At 38.9% G+C, this 20,028-nt stretch overlaps 1 protein-coding gene across 1 annotated transcript; it reads right to left on the bottom strand.

Annotated features, from left to right (window-relative positions):
- Window positions 1-165: 165 nt before the first annotated feature.
- Window positions 166-18,955, bottom strand: LOC128232337 (atrial natriuretic peptide receptor 1-like). Its single transcript, XM_052945838.1, has 24 exons — window positions 18,691-18,955; window positions 14,695-14,812; window positions 13,677-13,865; window positions 12,278-12,439; window positions 11,917-12,087; window positions 11,706-11,785; window positions 8,138-8,279; window positions 7,821-8,024; window positions 7,501-7,594; window positions 7,235-7,382; window positions 7,015-7,095; window positions 6,642-6,719; window positions 6,445-6,549; window positions 6,213-6,284; window positions 5,895-6,078; window positions 4,049-4,201; window positions 3,770-3,947; window positions 3,461-3,601; window positions 3,117-3,240; window positions 2,658-2,726; window positions 1,978-2,248; window positions 1,240-1,334; window positions 969-1,045; window positions 166-782 (listed from the first exon to the last, which is right to left on the bottom strand). Exons 1-24 carry the CDS (start codon window positions 18,883-18,885, stop codon window positions 329-331), a joined length of 3,585 nt encoding a protein of 1,194 aa, XP_052801798.1. The 5' UTR covers window positions 18,886-18,955; the 3' UTR covers window positions 166-328.
- Between the last annotated feature and the right edge of the window lie 1,073 nt (window positions 18,956-20,028).

Genomic DNA, 20,028 nt, shown 5'->3' with positions numbered 1-20,028 from the left:
AGTTATCTAGATATAGAGAAGGGTATTATAGAGTAATGGATATATAGATAATACTGCTAATGTTATTTATCAACTTGCAAAAGCTTATGTATATATAACCATTGTTACTGCAGTAATGTTAAAACAGCTATTTTATGCACGTATGCACTTCTTCATAGTGTGTTGCAGCGCTTTAACTCTCGGATTATTCCTGTTAACTGTAGTGGCTTACAACGTCAGTATGTGCATGTATCTGTACATGCTAACCATTCTGTACCGTAGATCCAGTCTGCACTACGACAGAGGTAAAGTGAACACCAATGCGGGCACGTAATTATTGGGTGCATTGCTAAACACTCTGGTTTGTCACTTCTATTTTCGGGATAAGAAACTTGTGATCTGTTGATGTGACATCTGGTGACTTGTGCCGTGTTTTTGCTTTCTTCCTTTTCCTGTGTCCACTAGAACCGTGAGTATGTTTGTGTCCGTCAGCGGAAAGCCGACCACTCTCCGACCGTGGCAATATCATTGAACTGTTCTTGCCATCAGTGACGGGTAGAGTCAACATGTCGCCAGGATCTTTCTCCTCGTCGCAGTTATTTATAACGAGCCTGCTCTTGGAATGGCCACTGTAATTAGACTGATTTGATAGTTGCCGGATGAAGAGGATGGCATTGGACGCTCTCCTGAAAGCGTTTCCATACATGCTCGTGCTCTCGAACTGACTTCCGCTCGAAATGCACGTGTCTGTCGGTGACGGTGGCCTCCCGCGCTCCACACTCTCATTAAATTTTTCCCGTAATCTGAAACGTGAAATCTATATATTAAACTAGATCATCAATTCTTGAAATTAGAAAAACGCATAAGTCAGTACGAGGTACATGAAGTCGTCTCTCCGCAGTTTCTATTTTATAATATTTTATTATTGGTTATACAATATGCCAATATTATTTAATCTTAAACATGTGTTTTGTAGCAAAATACCTTACCTTTGTGTTTCCTCTGGTAAGGTCTGTGTGTATCCCTCCTTACCGATCAACCAGTACGTCTTCTGCTGACCCTTACCCTGAATAAACATGCCGGGCTAAATCAGCAAGAACGTTAACTGTTACAGGCATTAGCCTTTCTTAGTAAGACTACCTTTGGTACATATAATAAATAACCACACAGGTATACATTTAAAACTTGCCAGTAAGTTCACCAAATTCAAATGAGATTTACTTTAAGCATTGTAAGACTACACAATGAAATCTTGCTGACCTTGACCTCGATAACCCCGCGTTCCATTAACAGGAAACCTTGATTGAGTTCCCGAAGAGCGGCTGCAAAGTCAGAACTCACGTGAATGTGCAGCGCTGAAACAGAACGGAATGGAATAAAACAATTTTACTCGTGGGTATTTGTTAATAAAAACGTCAAAATCGGTAACTAAATCAATATTAGAACAGGCTCACTAAAAGTCAGAAAACTGCTCCCATATATCGAAGATGCGAAGTCAATCGACCAATTAAAACAAAAAATAGAATCGACTAAGGTTAGTTCAAACTTTTGACATAAAACAAGCCGCAGTAACTTTCATATACTGTCCTTAAAATCAAAATAAAAAGGCGAATATAAAATATAATGTTTCCGCTAGGAATTGAACTCCTTCCGCGTGTTAAGCGGATGTGATAACCACTACACAAGGGAAATAGCATTCATTGTCAACAGTAAGTTCACAGCCAAAATGATTAGGTGCATTATAGTTAATTTTCGCCAATTAAATGCTATAATAATATGCCTCACTCCCTATAAGGGCACCACGCAATATTATATGTCTGAAGAATGAACTCAGTGATAACCACAACACCACGGAAACAGCATGCACTTTTAGGAGTCCGCTGATACCCGCATAAAACAATACCCTCGTGTTGTCGTTCATGCCATTCTAACATGCACAATGCACATTCACTTGGACTTTAGGGAATTAGTAGAGGTGGTGAGTGTCAAAAGTCTAACCTTTGCCAGTAGACTCCATCCTGGATGCCATGTTGATGGTGTCACCGAAAAGGCAGTATCGCGGCATCGTTTGCCCGACCACCCCGGCGGCGCATGGTCCCATGTGCAAGCCAATGCGCAGCTGCAGTCGTGCTTCCGGCAAATGCCGAACTCGGATGCTGGTGATGGCGCTCAGGAGATCCAGCGCCATATTGGCGATCTCGGCCGCGTGTTGGGGACACCGGCGAGGCACGCCACTCGCCACCATGTATGCGTCCCCTATCGTTTCAACCTGAAATATAAAACAAATGCGAATGGATGTACAAAGTGTGAAATTATTACCTCGAGGGAGCCATAAGGTTTTGTGCATGAATTGTGTACTTGGGACCGAGTATATTGCTCGACTCCTCGACTTAATAAGGTTTCGATGCAGCGTAGGTATATTTTATATGAAAATAGAAGGAAAAAAGTTCGGGACCAAGCTCCGACCTCGAGGGAACGCCGGTTCTCGAACGACCGCTTGTTCGAGCGACCGCAGTTTTACTGTATATGAATATTTCCAGAACTTTTTTGTTAAAAAAATATATCCCGGTATGATATTTTAGCTATCATTTGGGTTTTTAAACGTACTGCGATAATTGATTTCATATCATTTGATTGTTAAAAGTATATTTCTCAGCGTATTGTTTATTATCACGTACCTTGTACACGTCGTGCATTTCTATGATTTCATCAAACGTTGTGTAGAGACCATTGAGCAAATCGATCACCTGAAAAAATAGCACGGGGACATATATGTTAGCACATACATACAATTCGTCAAATATGGTTATAATTTATATTATAACCTTCTTTTCAAGCCAATGAAATCGCCTAATGACTTTCAATAAGTACAACGTTAAATCGTTTAGTATTGCATATTTACATCTAAATAGATATGTCGTCATAATTCAGTTCATCGACTGATGAAACTCGTAATTAGCTTAGTCAGTTTATAGAACATGTTAAATACAATCTTATTAAATGAGCAGGGCTCCCTCGTTGATGTTAAAAAAACTCAAACTATTACCTGAACTAAAAAAGACCCGCTAACTCGAGAAAAAGACATCGTCAACAAAACCCGCGTGTATTGCATATGGCATATTAAGTGAGAAGCTGACCTGTAGGGGCGTGCTGGCGCCGGAGAGGCTGGTAAAGCCCACGATGTCCGAGAAGAAAACGGACGCCTCCGAGAACGTCTCCGGAACCACGTGCTCGCCACGCTTCAGCTGCTCCGCAACGAGGCTGTATATAGAAGTCTGATAAGAAAGGGGTTCCATAAAGAACATTCATATCTTGAAGCAGTTAAGGAAAACATAGTTCGCTCATACAAAAAAAAAACTAGTTCATGTACCGTCTTCCCCACAGGAAAAGTATTAAATTTATACCACGTTGTCATAGACAACAATTACTGTGTCTATCGCGTGTGAGACCTATATATGTGAAGTGCCGGTGAGGTACGTACGGTGGTAGCATCTGGCAGAGGAGTGTGTCAGTCTTGTGCTTCTCCAGAGCCAGTTCCTCTGTCCGATCCACCACCAGCGCCTCTAGGTTGTTACTGTACGTCTCCAGCATCGCCAACATGTTGTCAAGCATCGTCCTCTTCCTGTAAGTGTTTAGGGAAAATAGTAAAGTATGAAATAGGACTTAACTGCATCTGGCGTAACCCGTAAACTTCCTCAATATTCGGCTTTGTTCCTCTCAAAACGCTTGCACCAGGAAGATATAATGAATATTAATACCAGAAAACGAGACAGAGCGGCGCCAATATTACCCCTTCCCGTTGATCTCCATGAGCGTTTTCAGCACAGTGTGGACATCCGGCCTCGTGTCCGGGTTCTCGTTCCAGCAGGCGCACATCAGGGTGATGAGACGTTCAGCGACATCCACGTCCCCCGCCAGCCGGGGCCGGTACGGTGGGTTCTCATCAGCCTGTACCTTGCTGATTATCTCTGTAACAGGCGTCAGGAGATTGGTAAAAAACTGATTCAGAGTCTTTGCAAAAACGACTCTGATACTGTAAGAAATTAATTGTTGAACGTGAAGCTTATACCTTTATTAGAAACTGCGCCATTAAAGAAGAAGGGAGGGCACCTGAAGATGACTTCCTGCATTATAATGGCGACACTGTATACGTCTCCCCGCTGGCTGCCTTTGGGTGGTCGCCGGCACATCCTCAGCAGCTCCGGGGCCGTCCACAGCAGTCCTTAAATACACAACCTATGCCAAATACTTGTACACATTCAAAGACACTGGTTTACGGTTATCATTCACTGTCTAATCACAAAAAACGTGTCGGTCATTGCGTAACGTGCCGGTTGTATGTTCAATCGGTGTCGTAGAGCTTACTTATAATTTTCCCCAGGCTTCCTTGTCTGGTTAGGGAACCAATGGTCAGAAAGGGAAGTTAGTTGCGTCTGTTTATAAACTTTATATAAAGTGGAGTTCTGATGGTTTAACCAAGGGTTGGCTTCTATCACGCACAGCACTCCTGGATTCTCATCAGCAGACGGATTTCAATAATCTCAGGCCAACTGAAGCACCAGATGCAGGTGTCCTGTCATAAAACATTTGCACTGAATCATTGTCAGCGCACAGGTCGAAATGCTCCTAGGCCGACTAGGCCTAGGTACCAGTTAAGGCAGTAGTTTGCCGCCAGCAGAGTAGTATCGGTGTTTGCATCCGCGTCTGCGTCGGCGTCCGGTCAAAGTTTTAGGGCTAGTTGGCAGTTTCACTTATAACTCCAATGCTGTGCATTAAATTCACTTCATACTCCACACAGATGCTTTGGGCCACCACACAATTAGGTTCCATAACTCGTTATCATCCTAAATAAAAAGTATGGCCCCTGATTGACTTGGGACTTAAGGGATAATTTTAGGGCACATTGTGTAAGGTTAAAGTTTTAGAGCAAGTTTGGATTTTCACAAATAACAACTATTCCCTTCATTCAATTCATTTCATACATCAAAAATTTGTTGACGGCCATCACACAATTAGGCAACATAACTCCATGTTATCCCCCAAAAAATTATGGTGGACATTTATAGATACCATGATCAATAAAGATAATTTGTTAACTTTTTGAGATTATTGTTGTTGTTGTTTTATTCCGGGTAACCAATTTTCAAATTATTTGTACTGCTGTTAATAGTGGGCTGCTGGTTTCTCTTTCGCTGTTCTGTTTGATGCGCGTAACAGAAGTTTCCGCAATTTCCAATTTTCGAAACAGAATGAGATACAAGGATACCCGGATGGGATACCCTTGCGCTTTTCGAATTCTTTAACGTTCCCGGTGTAAGGACCGCTACGGGGGGGGGGGGGGGGTCCTGAGTTCCCGGTGTAAGGACCGCTACGGGGGGAGACGTTCCCGGTGTAAGGACCGCTACGGGGGGATGTTCCTGAGTTTTAGCCAGTACTGAATACTCCAAATTTCCCAGTACTCACCCTTATGTCACACGTCAGGCAAAGGCCCTGCTGGTATATTTCGGTAAGGTGTGGTCGGGATTGAACCCGGGACCCCTTCTGCCATCGCTGAGGGCGATCTACCACTGAGCTTTTGGGGCGTTTGTCTGGCTTAATTGAGTTGGTTTTGTTGTTGTTGCTGTTGTTAGAGTTTGTAAAGGTCTGTCTGCGCACATTGGCTACATGTTGACTAAAGTAAACGTCGCGCTAATAAAAGCGGAGGAGTTATGGCATGATTACAAAACATTTCTAACTCTTTAAACCTTCAAATCATTAAGTTAGATATTTTTCTTAAAAGTTTACTATTAAATGGCTAACATTAAATTTGTTTAAGGGGTGTATTTAGTATTAGACAGCGCGTTCATGCTACAATTATAACAACAATATACTGATAAGGACATACATGTACTCTTTTTCTCACATAATTAACTTACTTGCATAAACGTCGATATCCTGATCCACGTCAGAGCCGGAGGAAGTACAGACCTCATCCTCTTGTGAGCAACACAGGGCTCCATAGTCCGTCAGTTTCAGAACCCAGCGGCTGTCTATCACGCAGTTGCTCGACTTCAAATTGCCATGAGAACGAACTACGCTCTTGTGCAGGAAATCCATTCCCTACAGAATGAAACTTTAAAGATATTATAAATATAAACTGAAGAGTTATTTTTTGTTAACTTGAAATTATATCTAAAACAATCGGCACTGTATTGCTTGTATGTTTCAAAATAATTTTAAAAAGTCTTACATACCCTGATAAGATCCATCAGAAACGACATTTTAAACATGCTATCCAGCTTAATGTCGTCGTTTTCTAGCACATCCTAAAAGCAATTTTTTTTATTAGTTTAAAACTAAAAATACGTCAATTTTCCAGGGCAATAAGTCAAAATAAAGAACCAACGAGGCGCGGAGACTTCAGTTTTACTGACAACTGCGAAGATCGATACATTTATTACACATACTTTATAAGGTGGCACGCACCTGTAGGCTTCCCTTGGAGCAGTACTTCATTAGCACGTACGACTGCCCCGGCTCCATGCTCGCGCCGATAAAAGGGTTCAGGTTGTCGTGCGTCAACTCACGCAGCTTAACACGAAAACATATTAAATACTTCAAATTCAGATAGATATACAAATACGAGACAGCGAAATTTCTCAGCGTTTATCTTGCATACTTACCGCATTGAAGTCTCTGAGGGTTTCCCGTGTGAGTTGTATGGACCGTCTCCGCAGGGTTTTCAATGCCACGATTGAGCCCTGATAAAAACATTTGGGCATTAAAGGCGCACATTAAAGGTTCATGATTTTTTTATTGTTATTTAATACATAATCATCGATTGACTTATATGATCCAAAAATAAAAGATTTATGTACATATACATACATCACATATTAGGGATATTTTGGCGGGGTTTTTGATAATTTATTTATCTTTAAATATTAAAGGCTTACATTATAATAAATGTAAGTGACACTTTGAGTAAATATTAGATATTTAGCCGAAATATCCACGTCAAATTTATAAATTTTGATTTTACTATTTGTGGTATACCTTGTAGCTGCCGACCGGTGCAAACAGAAGCGTCTTGTCGATACTGCTGGTGGACCCTAGTCCCAGCGTCCCTCTCGTCTCCTACAGAAGGGACAAAAAGCGGTCACTGAGTAAGAAGTTAAAACTAATAAGAAAAAGAAAAGACCTTAGGGTTCTATTGCTACAACTACAATTGTACTTCAGTGTAATGCTCAGGAATGTTAAGAGAAACGTTCGCTACCATGCGGACTAGTTTCGCGCGCGGATTGGCGTTGGTGTCGCGGTCCAGGAGTGGATTGTGGGCGGCATGACGGGTGCGGCGGACACGAATATCGGCTGCGTTCACCTTCCAGCCCGTACTTAGCAGATCTTTTTCCAAGCGAGACTTCCTGTAAACATGCATGAATGCATATAGCTCGTTGAACGTGGTGGTGGAAATATTGATGAAGAATATTAAGAGCTGGCAAGCTGTGTATGACAAGAGAGTCGACACTTCTTTTCACTAACCTGTACACGATGAAGACCACCACTCCGACCACTCCCAGTATGACAACAGCTACACAGGTTCCGATGATGACAGGGGAAGTAGAACTGGTGTTTACTGTCAACATAAAAACGTACGTACTAAATGTGCCTAGTTGGGGGTTGGAAGAATGTTTTCATTTTATCATAAATTGACTTGTGCTCGTGTTAGATCATGCAGGTCCAAGAACTTTGCTTATTTTTTTTTATTTTTTACGATATTGTATAGACTCTCAAGCTTTCAATTCTGCCTCATGCAGCATCACGAGCATGCAAACGATTAAGTTATTTAGCAAATGACATACCTTCCCGGTCACAGAGTTCCCCCTGCCAGCCGCATTGCGGGGAATCCGGTGGTACGTTCCCACCCGGCCACCGGATCTGGGCAGCTGGATGGTAATTGCCGGCCACGTGACCAACGGTGAAGAAGTCGCCATCTTGGTAGTGTTTTATCACGATGGACCGGGATATTTTACCGCTAGTGGAAACTATTTTTTCACCGAACATTGCTGAAATAAATCAATGATCCTGATCAGTCAGCGTGCAGCAAATGATGATCGATAGTGCATGGCTATTAGAATGGCGAACATGCAAAACTGACGCGTTCACAAGAAACTCTTACTCGTATAATTTCTCTTCAGAAGTGTGAAGTTGAAGGCATGAGACGGCGTCGCTAAGGGGCTACTTGAAGTGATGTTGGCCGTGTGAAGCATGTCGGCAGCCAGCAGCACCGTCTCGTAAAGCGACACGGAGAACTCGTCCGTCTGCAGGACACGGGGAAATATCTTAATAACTTTTTTTATAATAAATGACGTTGCCGTCACGAAATAGGGGGCATTTGCTCATTTCTGTATAAGCCTCATTAAATATATTAACAGTATATGTTATATTATGTTTATACGTTTGTGTTTCTAGTTCATTGTCGCTTTTGCCCTTGCGCTGTGCTTTAGGCATTTTTTTTAAAATTTACGACTACTGTGCTTGTTCGTGTGGTTTTCATTGTATTATCGTATTTCATTTCACGAGTGTCACCTTTTAACGACTGGCGAACAAAATATAGTTGTTCCATGACCTCGAGTGAAATGAAACACGATCTTACGTTGAATCATCAAGTTTTCAGTTTATTTCATGTTTTTTCGGAAATATTTGGTATTTCAATTTATTTTTTCTAAATTAACACTTTTGGAAACACTTTTGCGACCCATTCGTGGGATCCCTTCTCGTGAAGTTCTGATCTGCGATCATGTAAACTGTAGTTCATACGCCAGTTTGTACAGAAATAGTTCTCCAAGATGAGTTTTAAAGTTTATTAATTACTCGTGTTCCAGTGTCAACAGTTTATAAACATTCATCAATAAACTTTTATAAATGGATTTATGATCCAAATAATAACAGTTAATGCACGAATGCTCTCTTTTAATTGTACATGACATGAATATATTGACCAAATTTAGATGTTTATTTCCATCAATATCTTTAAATTATTTAAACATGGGCAACTTGTTTTATATAAAAAAAATTTGAAAATTCACTTGATCTAAGGTGAATTAATTTTGGTTGAAGAGGAGATCACTACAACAGATTTCAAAAGAAGTACTCGAAGTTGATGTTTCGTCACTCCCTTGTTTGCAGTGAAAATATCAAACTTGCACTCTTGTTATTTCACTGATTAAACCCCTTATTTCATCGAAAAGCATAACATATATAACAACTGGTAGGGTTATATATTATTTCATCTTTTTCGATGAAATAGAGTTTTATCAGTGAAATAACAACAGTGAATATATCAATCTGATATTTTCACTGCAAAATAGGGAGTGAAAATATAAACTTTAAAATTTACTTTTGAAAATTCATTGTCGTTACTTCCCCTTCATCACAACAAAACCTTGAATCAGAAATTGTTGCCAACGAAAAATAATATGAAATTTAAATAGATGTTACATACCTTTAAATAAAGAAACGGTAATCCCGTTTTTCAAATGATTTCCTGAATGTTCGAACATTTGCTTTCATGCCAAACGGATTACGGACGAAAACAATTGCTCGGACATGAATAGATTGCTAAATTATCGTTCAATTATATTTTGAACTGTTTGTCAGTAACAATGAGATGACTGATCACCCATGTATCATGAAACACACTCTAAAACTACGGAAACTGTTATACATCCAATGATTATCCGCAATTATTTTCCTTACACGTTTGACTTTTCAAATTGTCATTCAATAAATGGCGGCGTAGTAAATTGGTTATGCATTCATGCCCTGTTTAATATAAAATTGCTTTCGTTATTTTTGGAACATAGATGCACTAATAAAACTTCATGATTAATGTTCATAAAATTTTCCCACTTAAAAAAGAGCAAATAATAAACTATAAAAAAAAGAATATCAGAGAACTTTTTCTCAAAAATCCGGAAGTAGAAAATTTGCAGCTACGTCATCAGCTATATCAGCTCGTGATCATAGAAGAACTATAGTTTATATGACACTCGTGACACTCGTGAAATAAAATACAATCTTACACTGAAATAAACAAATATCCTCTACATATTCGACGTATCGTCATAATTTTAAAGCGTTGAAAGTGATATAAATTGAATATCACATTTCTGGTAATTCATTACCAAATACATTAAACTGATTTAATTAAGTCTGTGTTGGCTGACCATTCGTGTAACATAATATATGTATTTATTATGCCTTCCGGTGGTTTATAGAGATTCATCAGTAAAGTAAGATTAATAATTTATTGTTTTAAACAGTGAAAATATCAATTTGATATTGATCATTATTTTGAATTTTGAGCCCGCACTCGGTTGAAAACCAAAGGTGAGTATTTCATTCGTGTCTACGCCACTCGTGAACGATTGTTTTGGTGCCCACTCTGTGAAATATATTACGATATTATACTGAAACAAACAATTATCCGTTATATGTTTCAGCATGTATGTAAAAAAACACACAAAAAATCCCATTCCATTTTAAGTTGTTTACGAAACTAACTTACATCACATTTTACCACAATTATTGTATCATTAGTAGCTTAAAGTAACACTATTATTCAAAATCAATACATACAGATGTATAACAAACATACATTTTGAGTGATGAACCATAAATACTTACTAAATAATGCTTTTATGGAAAATATCAATTACTGATAACAAGATTGTAACCGTTTATTCAAAAACTGAAAGCGCAAAAATATTAAGACACGCCGGGTAATCATTGGAGCCATAACATTTTGTTATGAGTTGAAAATGCTCCAACGCGTCTTCCGTTATAGTGCCAATGAGTTGAATATGGATGTAAACAGTGAGTATGGCTTCTTAGTTTTCATTTTTAGAGGTTTATACGATTAAATTTAAAAATTTGGAGAATGTAGTTCCACATAGGAATGGCCATGAGTTGTTCTAAATGTGAAAGTCCTGAATAAAATTTAATATCTGATCGTCTAGAACTTGCATAACTTGCTAGACGTTAGTGTTGACAACGTAAACATCTGGATTTTCGTGAGAATTGTTCTCGTACCTTAGGTTTAAGCATTTTCTTTACATGTGTGTGGCTTTTTTATTGTCAAAAGGTTGCCGCGTTACAAATTTTAGAACTTAATTTGTTATATTTGCTGCACTATGCTCGGTTTTCTGAACGTTGTGGTGCCAATGAATAGGTTGTGGTGCTCATGAATAGTAATTTAGTAGGAAACGAATTGCCATTCCTATGTGGAACTACATTCTCCAAATTTTTAAATTTAATCGTATTAACCTCTAAAAATGAAAAATAAGAAATCAAACTCACTGTCTACATCCATATTCCACTCATTGATACTACAACGGAAGACGCGTTGGAGCATTTTCAACACATAACAAAATGTCATGGCTCCAATGATTACCCGGCGTGTACTATAGTCTCATAATGTTGAAATACCGTTTTTTATGCTAATTTCTGTCTAAGTTAACTCGGTATCCTTCATAAGAACCATTGTTTTTTACATTTATTCATCCTTTTTGGAATATTAAAACAGTTTTAATAAGTATGGTAAATTTTATTTGTGACTAAGAGTGCATCTTTAACTGTCCCTGAAAACGGAAAGATTTTATCTCCTCTTTGTTGATAACAAACACCTATATAATTGTGTCTCAAACCTGATTGCTGGGTGTACCGGGCAGTTCAGGAAGCGAAGCAGCTGCCAAGGCGGCTGTAAAGTTCTTTAAACGGTCGTTATCAACGGCAAACACAGATACTTGCAGGAGGGGCGAGAGCACTCGGGAAACTTCCACTGAAAAAGTTAAATCGACTGGATATTATGATTCCTTTTAATTAATATTCAAATTATTTATTAATTTATGCACTTATAAATATAATGCGTTAACGTGATACTAAAACTTGTAATACATGGATTGCTTTTACCGGCGTCCAAAGCAGTCGTGTGCTCCAGCAGCCCAGTGGCGGGCGAGGCTCCCCACCGGATGTACAGGAAGACGTACTCTTTCGCTGACATCCCTAGTTCGTCCGCCACCACCAGCAGTTGCCACAGGGCCGTCGGTGGAAGGCAAACCAGCACAACTGAAACATTATCGTGGACACAGACTGTATTTGAGTCATTCTTCGTATTGTCCTGTAACACAGAAGCGCTTTCCTTCGAATAAATATGTCCCTTAATTACTTGCAGTATATTTATTTTGTTGTTGATTTTTCTCAGGGATATGTGCGCAAACCCTTAAGCTTATATATTAATATTGTATAACACATTTACCTCTGGCATGGTCCCTGATTTCGGTGAGGGCGTCTGTGAGATGTTTGTGGACAAGCGCCTGGAGGAGTTTGACACGCGTGGTGAGCAGATCCATGTTTGGGAAGACGCTATTCACCATGTCCACTAGTTCGGAGCACGGTTCCTTAGCGGCCGAAATTACAGCTGGCATCACGTAGAAACAGATGATTTTAAACATTTACAAAGATTTACTTATTATTGTAAAAATACACTTAACAACATTTCCGATGGATAGTTTTCAAAATTCAATATATTTGAAGATGAAAATAAAAAATCCATCTCAATGATGAAGATGACACACCGTTTATATATCAGTTCTCAAATTTCAATATATTTGAAAATAAAAATAGAAAATCCATCTCAATGATGAAGATGACACACCGTATATGTATATATATAGCATACATTACACTTCTAGGCGTATTTCCAACAAGTATAATGAGGTATTACCCTTTATGTACAGAACAGGATTTTCGTTCAATTCATAAACATTTTCCTCTTATAAGATTATAAGAAAATACATTCATGTACAAAATAGTCAAATTGTTTGGCCTTTCTATAAACACAGGTGTAGTTGGACAAAAAAATAGCGTCAAAGTATATACATGTTAAATTACCTCCCTTCAATTGAAACTAGAAAAAATAATAAACCCTTAAAATAATATCATCAGTGAATGCCAGCTCAAAAGAAACAACACATTCCATACGTTATCTGTTGACCAACATTGTAATTTTTATTAAATTTGAAGATGCACTCTTACTCGCAAGTATTCAGTACCATCATTAAAACATTTGTTTTAGTTTACCGAAAAGGATGAATACATATCGAAAACAATGGGTTTTGTGAAGGACACCGTGTTAGATTTAAAAGGACGGTGCAGAAACGTGTTATTTCTTCCTCATGAGACAACAGTTGATCACTGTAAATCTTTTAGGACCCACCAGTCATTTGATATTTGTCCGTTTTGATCGATTAAACACAGCCTTACAATCTTGTTATCAGTAATTAATATATTCCATAAATGCATTATTTACTAATTAGTTAAAGGTTTATCGCTCAAAATTTCTGTTTGTTATACATGTGAATGTACTGATTTTAGGTACGAGTATCACTTTAAAACACTTTTCCGTTTAAGCTCAAAGGTCATTGCATTTGCATTGCTTGATATGTCGTTAAGTGACATTATTCAAGTTTGAGCTTGATTCGTTAACTGTTGTAAGACATTATTTTTGATTTGATGTTTGATTTATATTCACTGTGAAAGTGAAAAAGAAGAGAAAGAAAACAGTGAAATTTGACCACGTTAAAGTCCATATAAAAATGACCTGCTACAAATGGATTGCGACATAATGCAACATGAAATAGGTAGGTTGAGCGTACCCAGTTTATGCCATTTAAAGTGTCTGAAGGTGGCCACGAGAGCGGCCGTTATCCTGTCAAGTGACATGTACGTGCTGATTGCCGTCGAGTTGTTCTGCGGATATGACGTCTTCTCGGCGAGAGGCAGCCACGTTAATGTTGGAACGGTCGGGTTGAAACGAAACATCAGAGTAGACGTCAGCTCCATGCCTGTCGGAAGGTATTCGGGCAAATTTAAATCAGTTACGTTTTCCTTTGTTTAGAAGAGGTTTAATGGCTTTTATGAACAATTCGTGAATTGAGCACTGCACGGCCATGATCTCAGTGTGTCGTCGTCCATACGTCCTAATATAGAAGGATTTTCAGTAAAAACTTGAATAGAGCTGTCAGAAACTTCATAACTTGATATTTGGCAAGTTTGTCAAAATAAATAGAGATTTAACATCATACGATTGTTATCAGTCAATTGAGGCATGATCAGTCAGATGAAGATAAATGCGCCACTTAGACAAATCTAATGTAAATTGTTTTTCAAAAGCTGGACAAATGAAGGAATTAGGCGGCGTCCATATATATCAACAATGTGTCCATGGTGTACGTCTGTCAGCTTTATGTGCTTATAAAATGAAGATTGTCGTAACAAGAACTTTTTTTGTATCCAGCTGATTTTAAAAAGACGAATTGTCACAAAATATCTAAACAAGATATTGAAATTGGCAGACGTAAATGACAGAGAGCGATCTTTGTCCCGGATGCGAGTTATTTAATGTAAATATTGAGACGTGCAGAAAATAAATACAATGTAATTTATCTTCACCTTCAAATTGTGAATACATGTATATATAAATATCAAAATCAAACACAATTATATTTTCTGCTTAAACCGATTTTTTTTTCATTTCTTAAACTTTAAAGCGGCTGGCAACAATATGTTTGGTTTTCCAAGATTATGTAGTATGTGTATTCAAACAGATATCATAAATAAAGTTTAAAGCAATCGAACGATCAACCATAATTCTAAAACTGAATCGGTGCTTACATTTAGCGCATGCTGGTCCCACAAGCACGTGCACGTTGTCGTTCTTGCCCAAGTCGTAGCCCACCACGATGGACCTGCTCTCCGAGTACTCACTGTCCTTGTACACCACACTCACATTCTGTATACAGAGAACATAGTCATGTGTACGCTACACACGGAGAACATAGTCATATGTACGCTACACACGGATAACATAGTCATATGTACGCTACACACGGAGAATATAGTCATATGTACGCTACACACGGAGAACATAGTCATATGTACGCTACCGTGACACAGAGAACATAGTCATATGTACGCTACACGCAGAGAACATAGTCATATGTACGCTTCACACGGATAACATAGTCATATGTACGCTACACACGGAGAATATAGTCATATGTACGCTACACACGGAGAACATAGTCATATGTACGCTACACACGGAGAATATAGTCATATGTACGCTACACACGGAGAACATAGCCATATGTACGCTACACACGGATAACATAGTCATATGTACGCTACACACGGAGAATATAGTCATATGTACGCTGCACACGGAGAACATAGTCATATGTACGCTACCGTGACACAGAGAACATAGTCATATGTACGCTACACGCAGAGAACATAGTCATATGTACGCTACATACGGAGAACATAGTCATATGTACGCTACACACAGAGAACAAAGTCATATGTACGCTACCGTGACACGGAGAACATAGTCATATGTACGCTACCGTGACACAGAGAACATAGTCATATGTACGCTACATACGGAGAACATAGTCATATGTACGCTACACACGGAGAACATAGTCATATGTACGCTACCGTGACACGGAGAACATAGTCATATGTATGCTACCGTGACACACAACATAGTCATATGTACGCTTCACACGAATAATATAGTCATATTTACGCTACAAACGGAGCACATAGTCATATGTACGCTACACACGGAGAACATAGTCATATGTACGCTACACACGGAGCACATAGTAATATTACGCAAAACACGGAGAACATAGTCATATGTACGCTACACACAGAGAACATAGTCATATAGACGCTACACACGAAGATCATAGTCATATGTACGCTACACAAAGAGAACAAAGTCATATATACCCTACACACGGAGAACATAGTCATATGTACGCTACACGCAGAGAACATAGTCATATGTACGCTACACACGGATAACATAGTCATATGAACGCTACACACGGAGAATATAGTCATATGTACGCTACACACGGAGAACATAGTCATATGTACGCTACACACGGAGAATATAGTCATATGTACGCTACACACGGAGAATATAGTCATATGTACGCTGCACACGGAGAACATAGTCATATGTACGCTACCGTGACACAGAGAACATAGTCATATGTACGCTACACGCAGAGAACATAGTCATATGTACGCTACATACGGAGAACATAGTCATATGTACGCTACACACAGAGAACATAGTCATATGTACGCTACCGTGACACGGAGAACATAGTCATATGTACGCTACCGTGACACAGAGAACATAGTCATATGTACGCTACATACGGAGAACATAGTCATATGTACGCTACACACGGAGAACATAGTCATATGTACGCTACCGTGACACGGAGAACAAGTCATATGTATGCTACCGTGACACACAACATAGTCATATGTACGCTTCACACGAATAATATAGTCATATTTACGCTACAAACGGAGCACATAGTCATATGTACGCTACACACGGAGAACATAGTCATATGTACGCTACACACGGAGCACATAGTAATATTACGCAACACACGGAGAACATAGTCATATGTACGCTACACACAGAAAACATAGTCATATATACGCTACACAAGAAGATCATAGTCATATGTACGCTACACAAAGAGAACAAAGTCATATATACCCTACACACGGAGAACATAGTCATATGTACGCTACACACATAGAACAAAGTAATATTACGCTACACACGGAGAACATAGTCATAGGTACTTTACACACACATAACATAGTCATATGTATGCTTCACACATAGAACATAGTCATATGTGTGCTACACGGAGAACAAAGTCATATGCACGCTACACACGGAGAACAAAGTCATATAAACGCTACACACGGAGAACAAAGTCATATATACGTTACACACGGAGAACATAGTCATATACTAGTATACGCTACACACGGAGAACATAGTCATTTATACGCTACACACGGAGAACATAGTCATATATAAGCTACACACGGAGAACATAGTCATATATACGCTACACACGGAGAACATAGTCATGTGTATGCTACACACAGAGAACATAGTCATATGTATGGTACACACAGAAAACAAAGTCATATATACGCTACACACTGCTAACATAGTCATATGCATGCTACACACAGAAAACAAAGTCATATATACGCTACACACGGAGAACAAAGTCATATGTACGCTTCACACAGATAACATAGTCATATGTACGCTACACACAGAAAACATAGTCACATGTACGCTACACACAGAGAACATATTCATATATACGCTACACACGGAGAACATAGTCATATGCACGCTACACAGAGAACATATTCATATATACGCTACACACAGAGAACAAAGTCATATGTAGGCTACACACGGAGAATATAGTCATATTACGCAACACACAGAGAACATAGTCATATGTACGCTTCACACAGAGAATATAGTCATATGCATGCTACACACGGAGAATATAGTCATATGTACGTTGCACACGGAGAACATAGTAATATGTACGCTACACACAGATAATATAGTCTTATGTACGCTACACACGGAGAATATTGTCATATGTACGCTACACACAGATAATATTATTATTATTTATTATTTACCAGACTTCTCAAGCACTTTTTTCATGTACATTAACACGTTCAAAAGTACTGTACAGAATTACTAGAATGTTACAATATTTAAAAAGATAAAAATAAAAATATTTAAAAAAATTAAAACATCAATATTACTCAAGTCACAGATTTAATTCAAATGTAAAATAAGAGTTAAAAAGACACACATAAAAATAAGATACAGATAAGACTCAAGACTCTAAAGCGACAAGGTTATCAAAGTAATTAGTCCAGATAAAACTTCTTAAAAAAGTGAGTTTTAAGTGCTCTTTTAAACACTGGCAGAGTTTCACAGCTTCTAAGTGTTCTAGGTAGGGCATTCCAGAGTTTAGGGGCTGCCGATCACCATAAGTCACAGTCCTACTACGCGGTACAACCAGTGTTAAACAATCATTTTGGGACCTAAGTTGTCTGGATGGGATATAAATGTCTAGCATGTTGCGTATGTAAGTAGGGGCCTGTCCGTGAAGCGCTTTAAACACAGTAGTGAGGATAATATAGTCATATGTACGCTACATACAGAGAACATAGTCAAATGTACGCTTCACACAGTAAATATAATTTGTAATATGTACGCTGCACACAGAGAACATGGTCATATTTACGCTGCACACAGAGAACATGGTCATATTATGTAGTCATATGTACGCTACACCAGGAGAATATAGTCGTATGTAAGCTACACACGGAAAACAAAGTCATGTACGCTGCACACAGAAAACATAGTCATATGTACGCTGCACACAGAAAACATAGTCATATGTACGCTACACGCGGAGAACAAAGAGAACAGGAGCTGATTGTCCAATACAGAAGGGCACAGGCGGTGTTTGTTTTCCTTCAATCCATACTAGTTCGACTTCCCTGTACTTAACGTAACTTTGACCTTGGACAATTACATAAATAGGCATGGCTACCTTTTTAAGTATTTATAATTATGTCATGTCATATTATCTAAGTCTTATTCGCATTGTTTTCCTTTAAGTTTCTGTTGGTGAACATGTGCTGCATGTTTACAACATATTGAAGAACCATTATTATCATGTTTGACATATTAATTTTCTTGAAATAAAAACATTGTGAAAGGCTTACCAGACCATATCTAGCACGTGCCTCCTCCAGAGCGAGAACGACGGCCCCTCCGGAAGTCGAGATATCGGGGAACCCCGGGAACGGGGTCTTGGCCGGCAACAGTAGTCCAATCTTGTAACCACGACACGCGACGTAACATCCAAGTAGCACGGTGACACACACAAATTGAAGACTTTTCATAGTCCAGTCTAACATACGTTAGCTTCTAACAGTTATTACTGTACCAGAATTGTATGAAACATAATATCGTACACTGCCCAAACATTAATGAACCGTAACAATAAACCAGTTAAGCCTTAGTACAACTTAAGGGATGTTGATGAATATGTTTCTGCTGCACATTTTGAATCTGTTTGAGAAGAAACCGAAAATAAACCAAATCCTCAAGCAGTGTGTCACATGTCATGTTTTCCACGAACATTTGGAATTAACACTAGAAATATAAATAGTGTTGTCCTTACGTGAAAGCACTTTTAATAAATCCATAGATAACTTTAATACAAGCGTGGATCTTAAAATGTCTTGCTAGTTGTACGGATGTATTCAAGTTAATAATTTGTGATAAAACAAAGATTCGGTACCAGGTGCTAGTCCGTAAGTTTCTACCCAATTACGAACATAAGTGTTGATATCGCCGCCCTATCTGACAGCCATATCGGTCGTGAAGACAACGGGACAAACACAAAATAGATAATTTACTTAGTCACAGATGTGATGGAGTGGACAAATACCTGCACATTGTGCTACAATGCAGTTATACGTCTGTTCATCAGGATTTCTCAGATCGGTGTAAGCTTTTTAGTCATCACGCAATAAAACAAACAAAAATCATCACACCTGTTTTCCGTTCGGAATTGTCCAGAATGCCTTCCAATGAAACATTATTTTCAAATGACACACACCGCCTTCATGGCGTAAAAAGTCAACCATGAGTACAACTATAACTCCTGCGCCGGGGAGTGCGGGTTCGAGTCCAGGCGGGGGTTCTTTCTGCTTTCCGACTTTTCTATACATTATTGTGACCGCAGGTTTAACGTTCTAGGTTAAGTATCAGCATAAAGCTACAGTCACACCTTACCCGTACAAACACGGAACATCCGGGATCAAGAGATATCACAAGTCATACACTGGCGCACAGATGACATAAATTAGTACACAGACGACATATACTGACACACAGATGACGTATACTGGCACACAGACGACATATACTGACACACAGATGATATATACTGGCACACAGACGACATATACGGGCACACAGATGATATATACTGGCACACAGACGACATATACTGACACACAGACGACATATACTGACACACAGATGATATATAC

Source organism: Mya arenaria, chromosome 4, assembly GCF_026914265.1.
Source record: "Mya arenaria isolate MELC-2E11 chromosome 4, ASM2691426v1".
NCBI lineage: Eukaryota > Metazoa > Mollusca > Bivalvia > Myida > Myidae > Mya > Mya arenaria.
This window is presented reverse-complemented; position numbering and strand designations above follow the sequence as displayed.

What these genes read in the sequence shown, in the direction of transcription:
- LOC128232337 (XM_052945838.1), bottom strand. Translation starts at nt 18,885, where the DNA reads ATGTTAGACTGGACTATGAAAAGTCTTCAATTTGTGTGTGTCACCGTG. An exon ending in AATCAGGGACCATGCCAGAG is followed by an intron (nt 12,088 to 12,277) that starts GTAAATGTGTTA and finishes ATAATGTTTCAG; the next exon opens with TTGTGCTGGTTTGCCTTCCA. An exon ending in CACCGGTCGGCAGCTACAAG is followed by an intron (nt 6,720 to 7,014) that starts GTATACCACAAA and finishes TGTTTTTATCAG; the next exon opens with GGCTCAATCGTGGCATTGAA.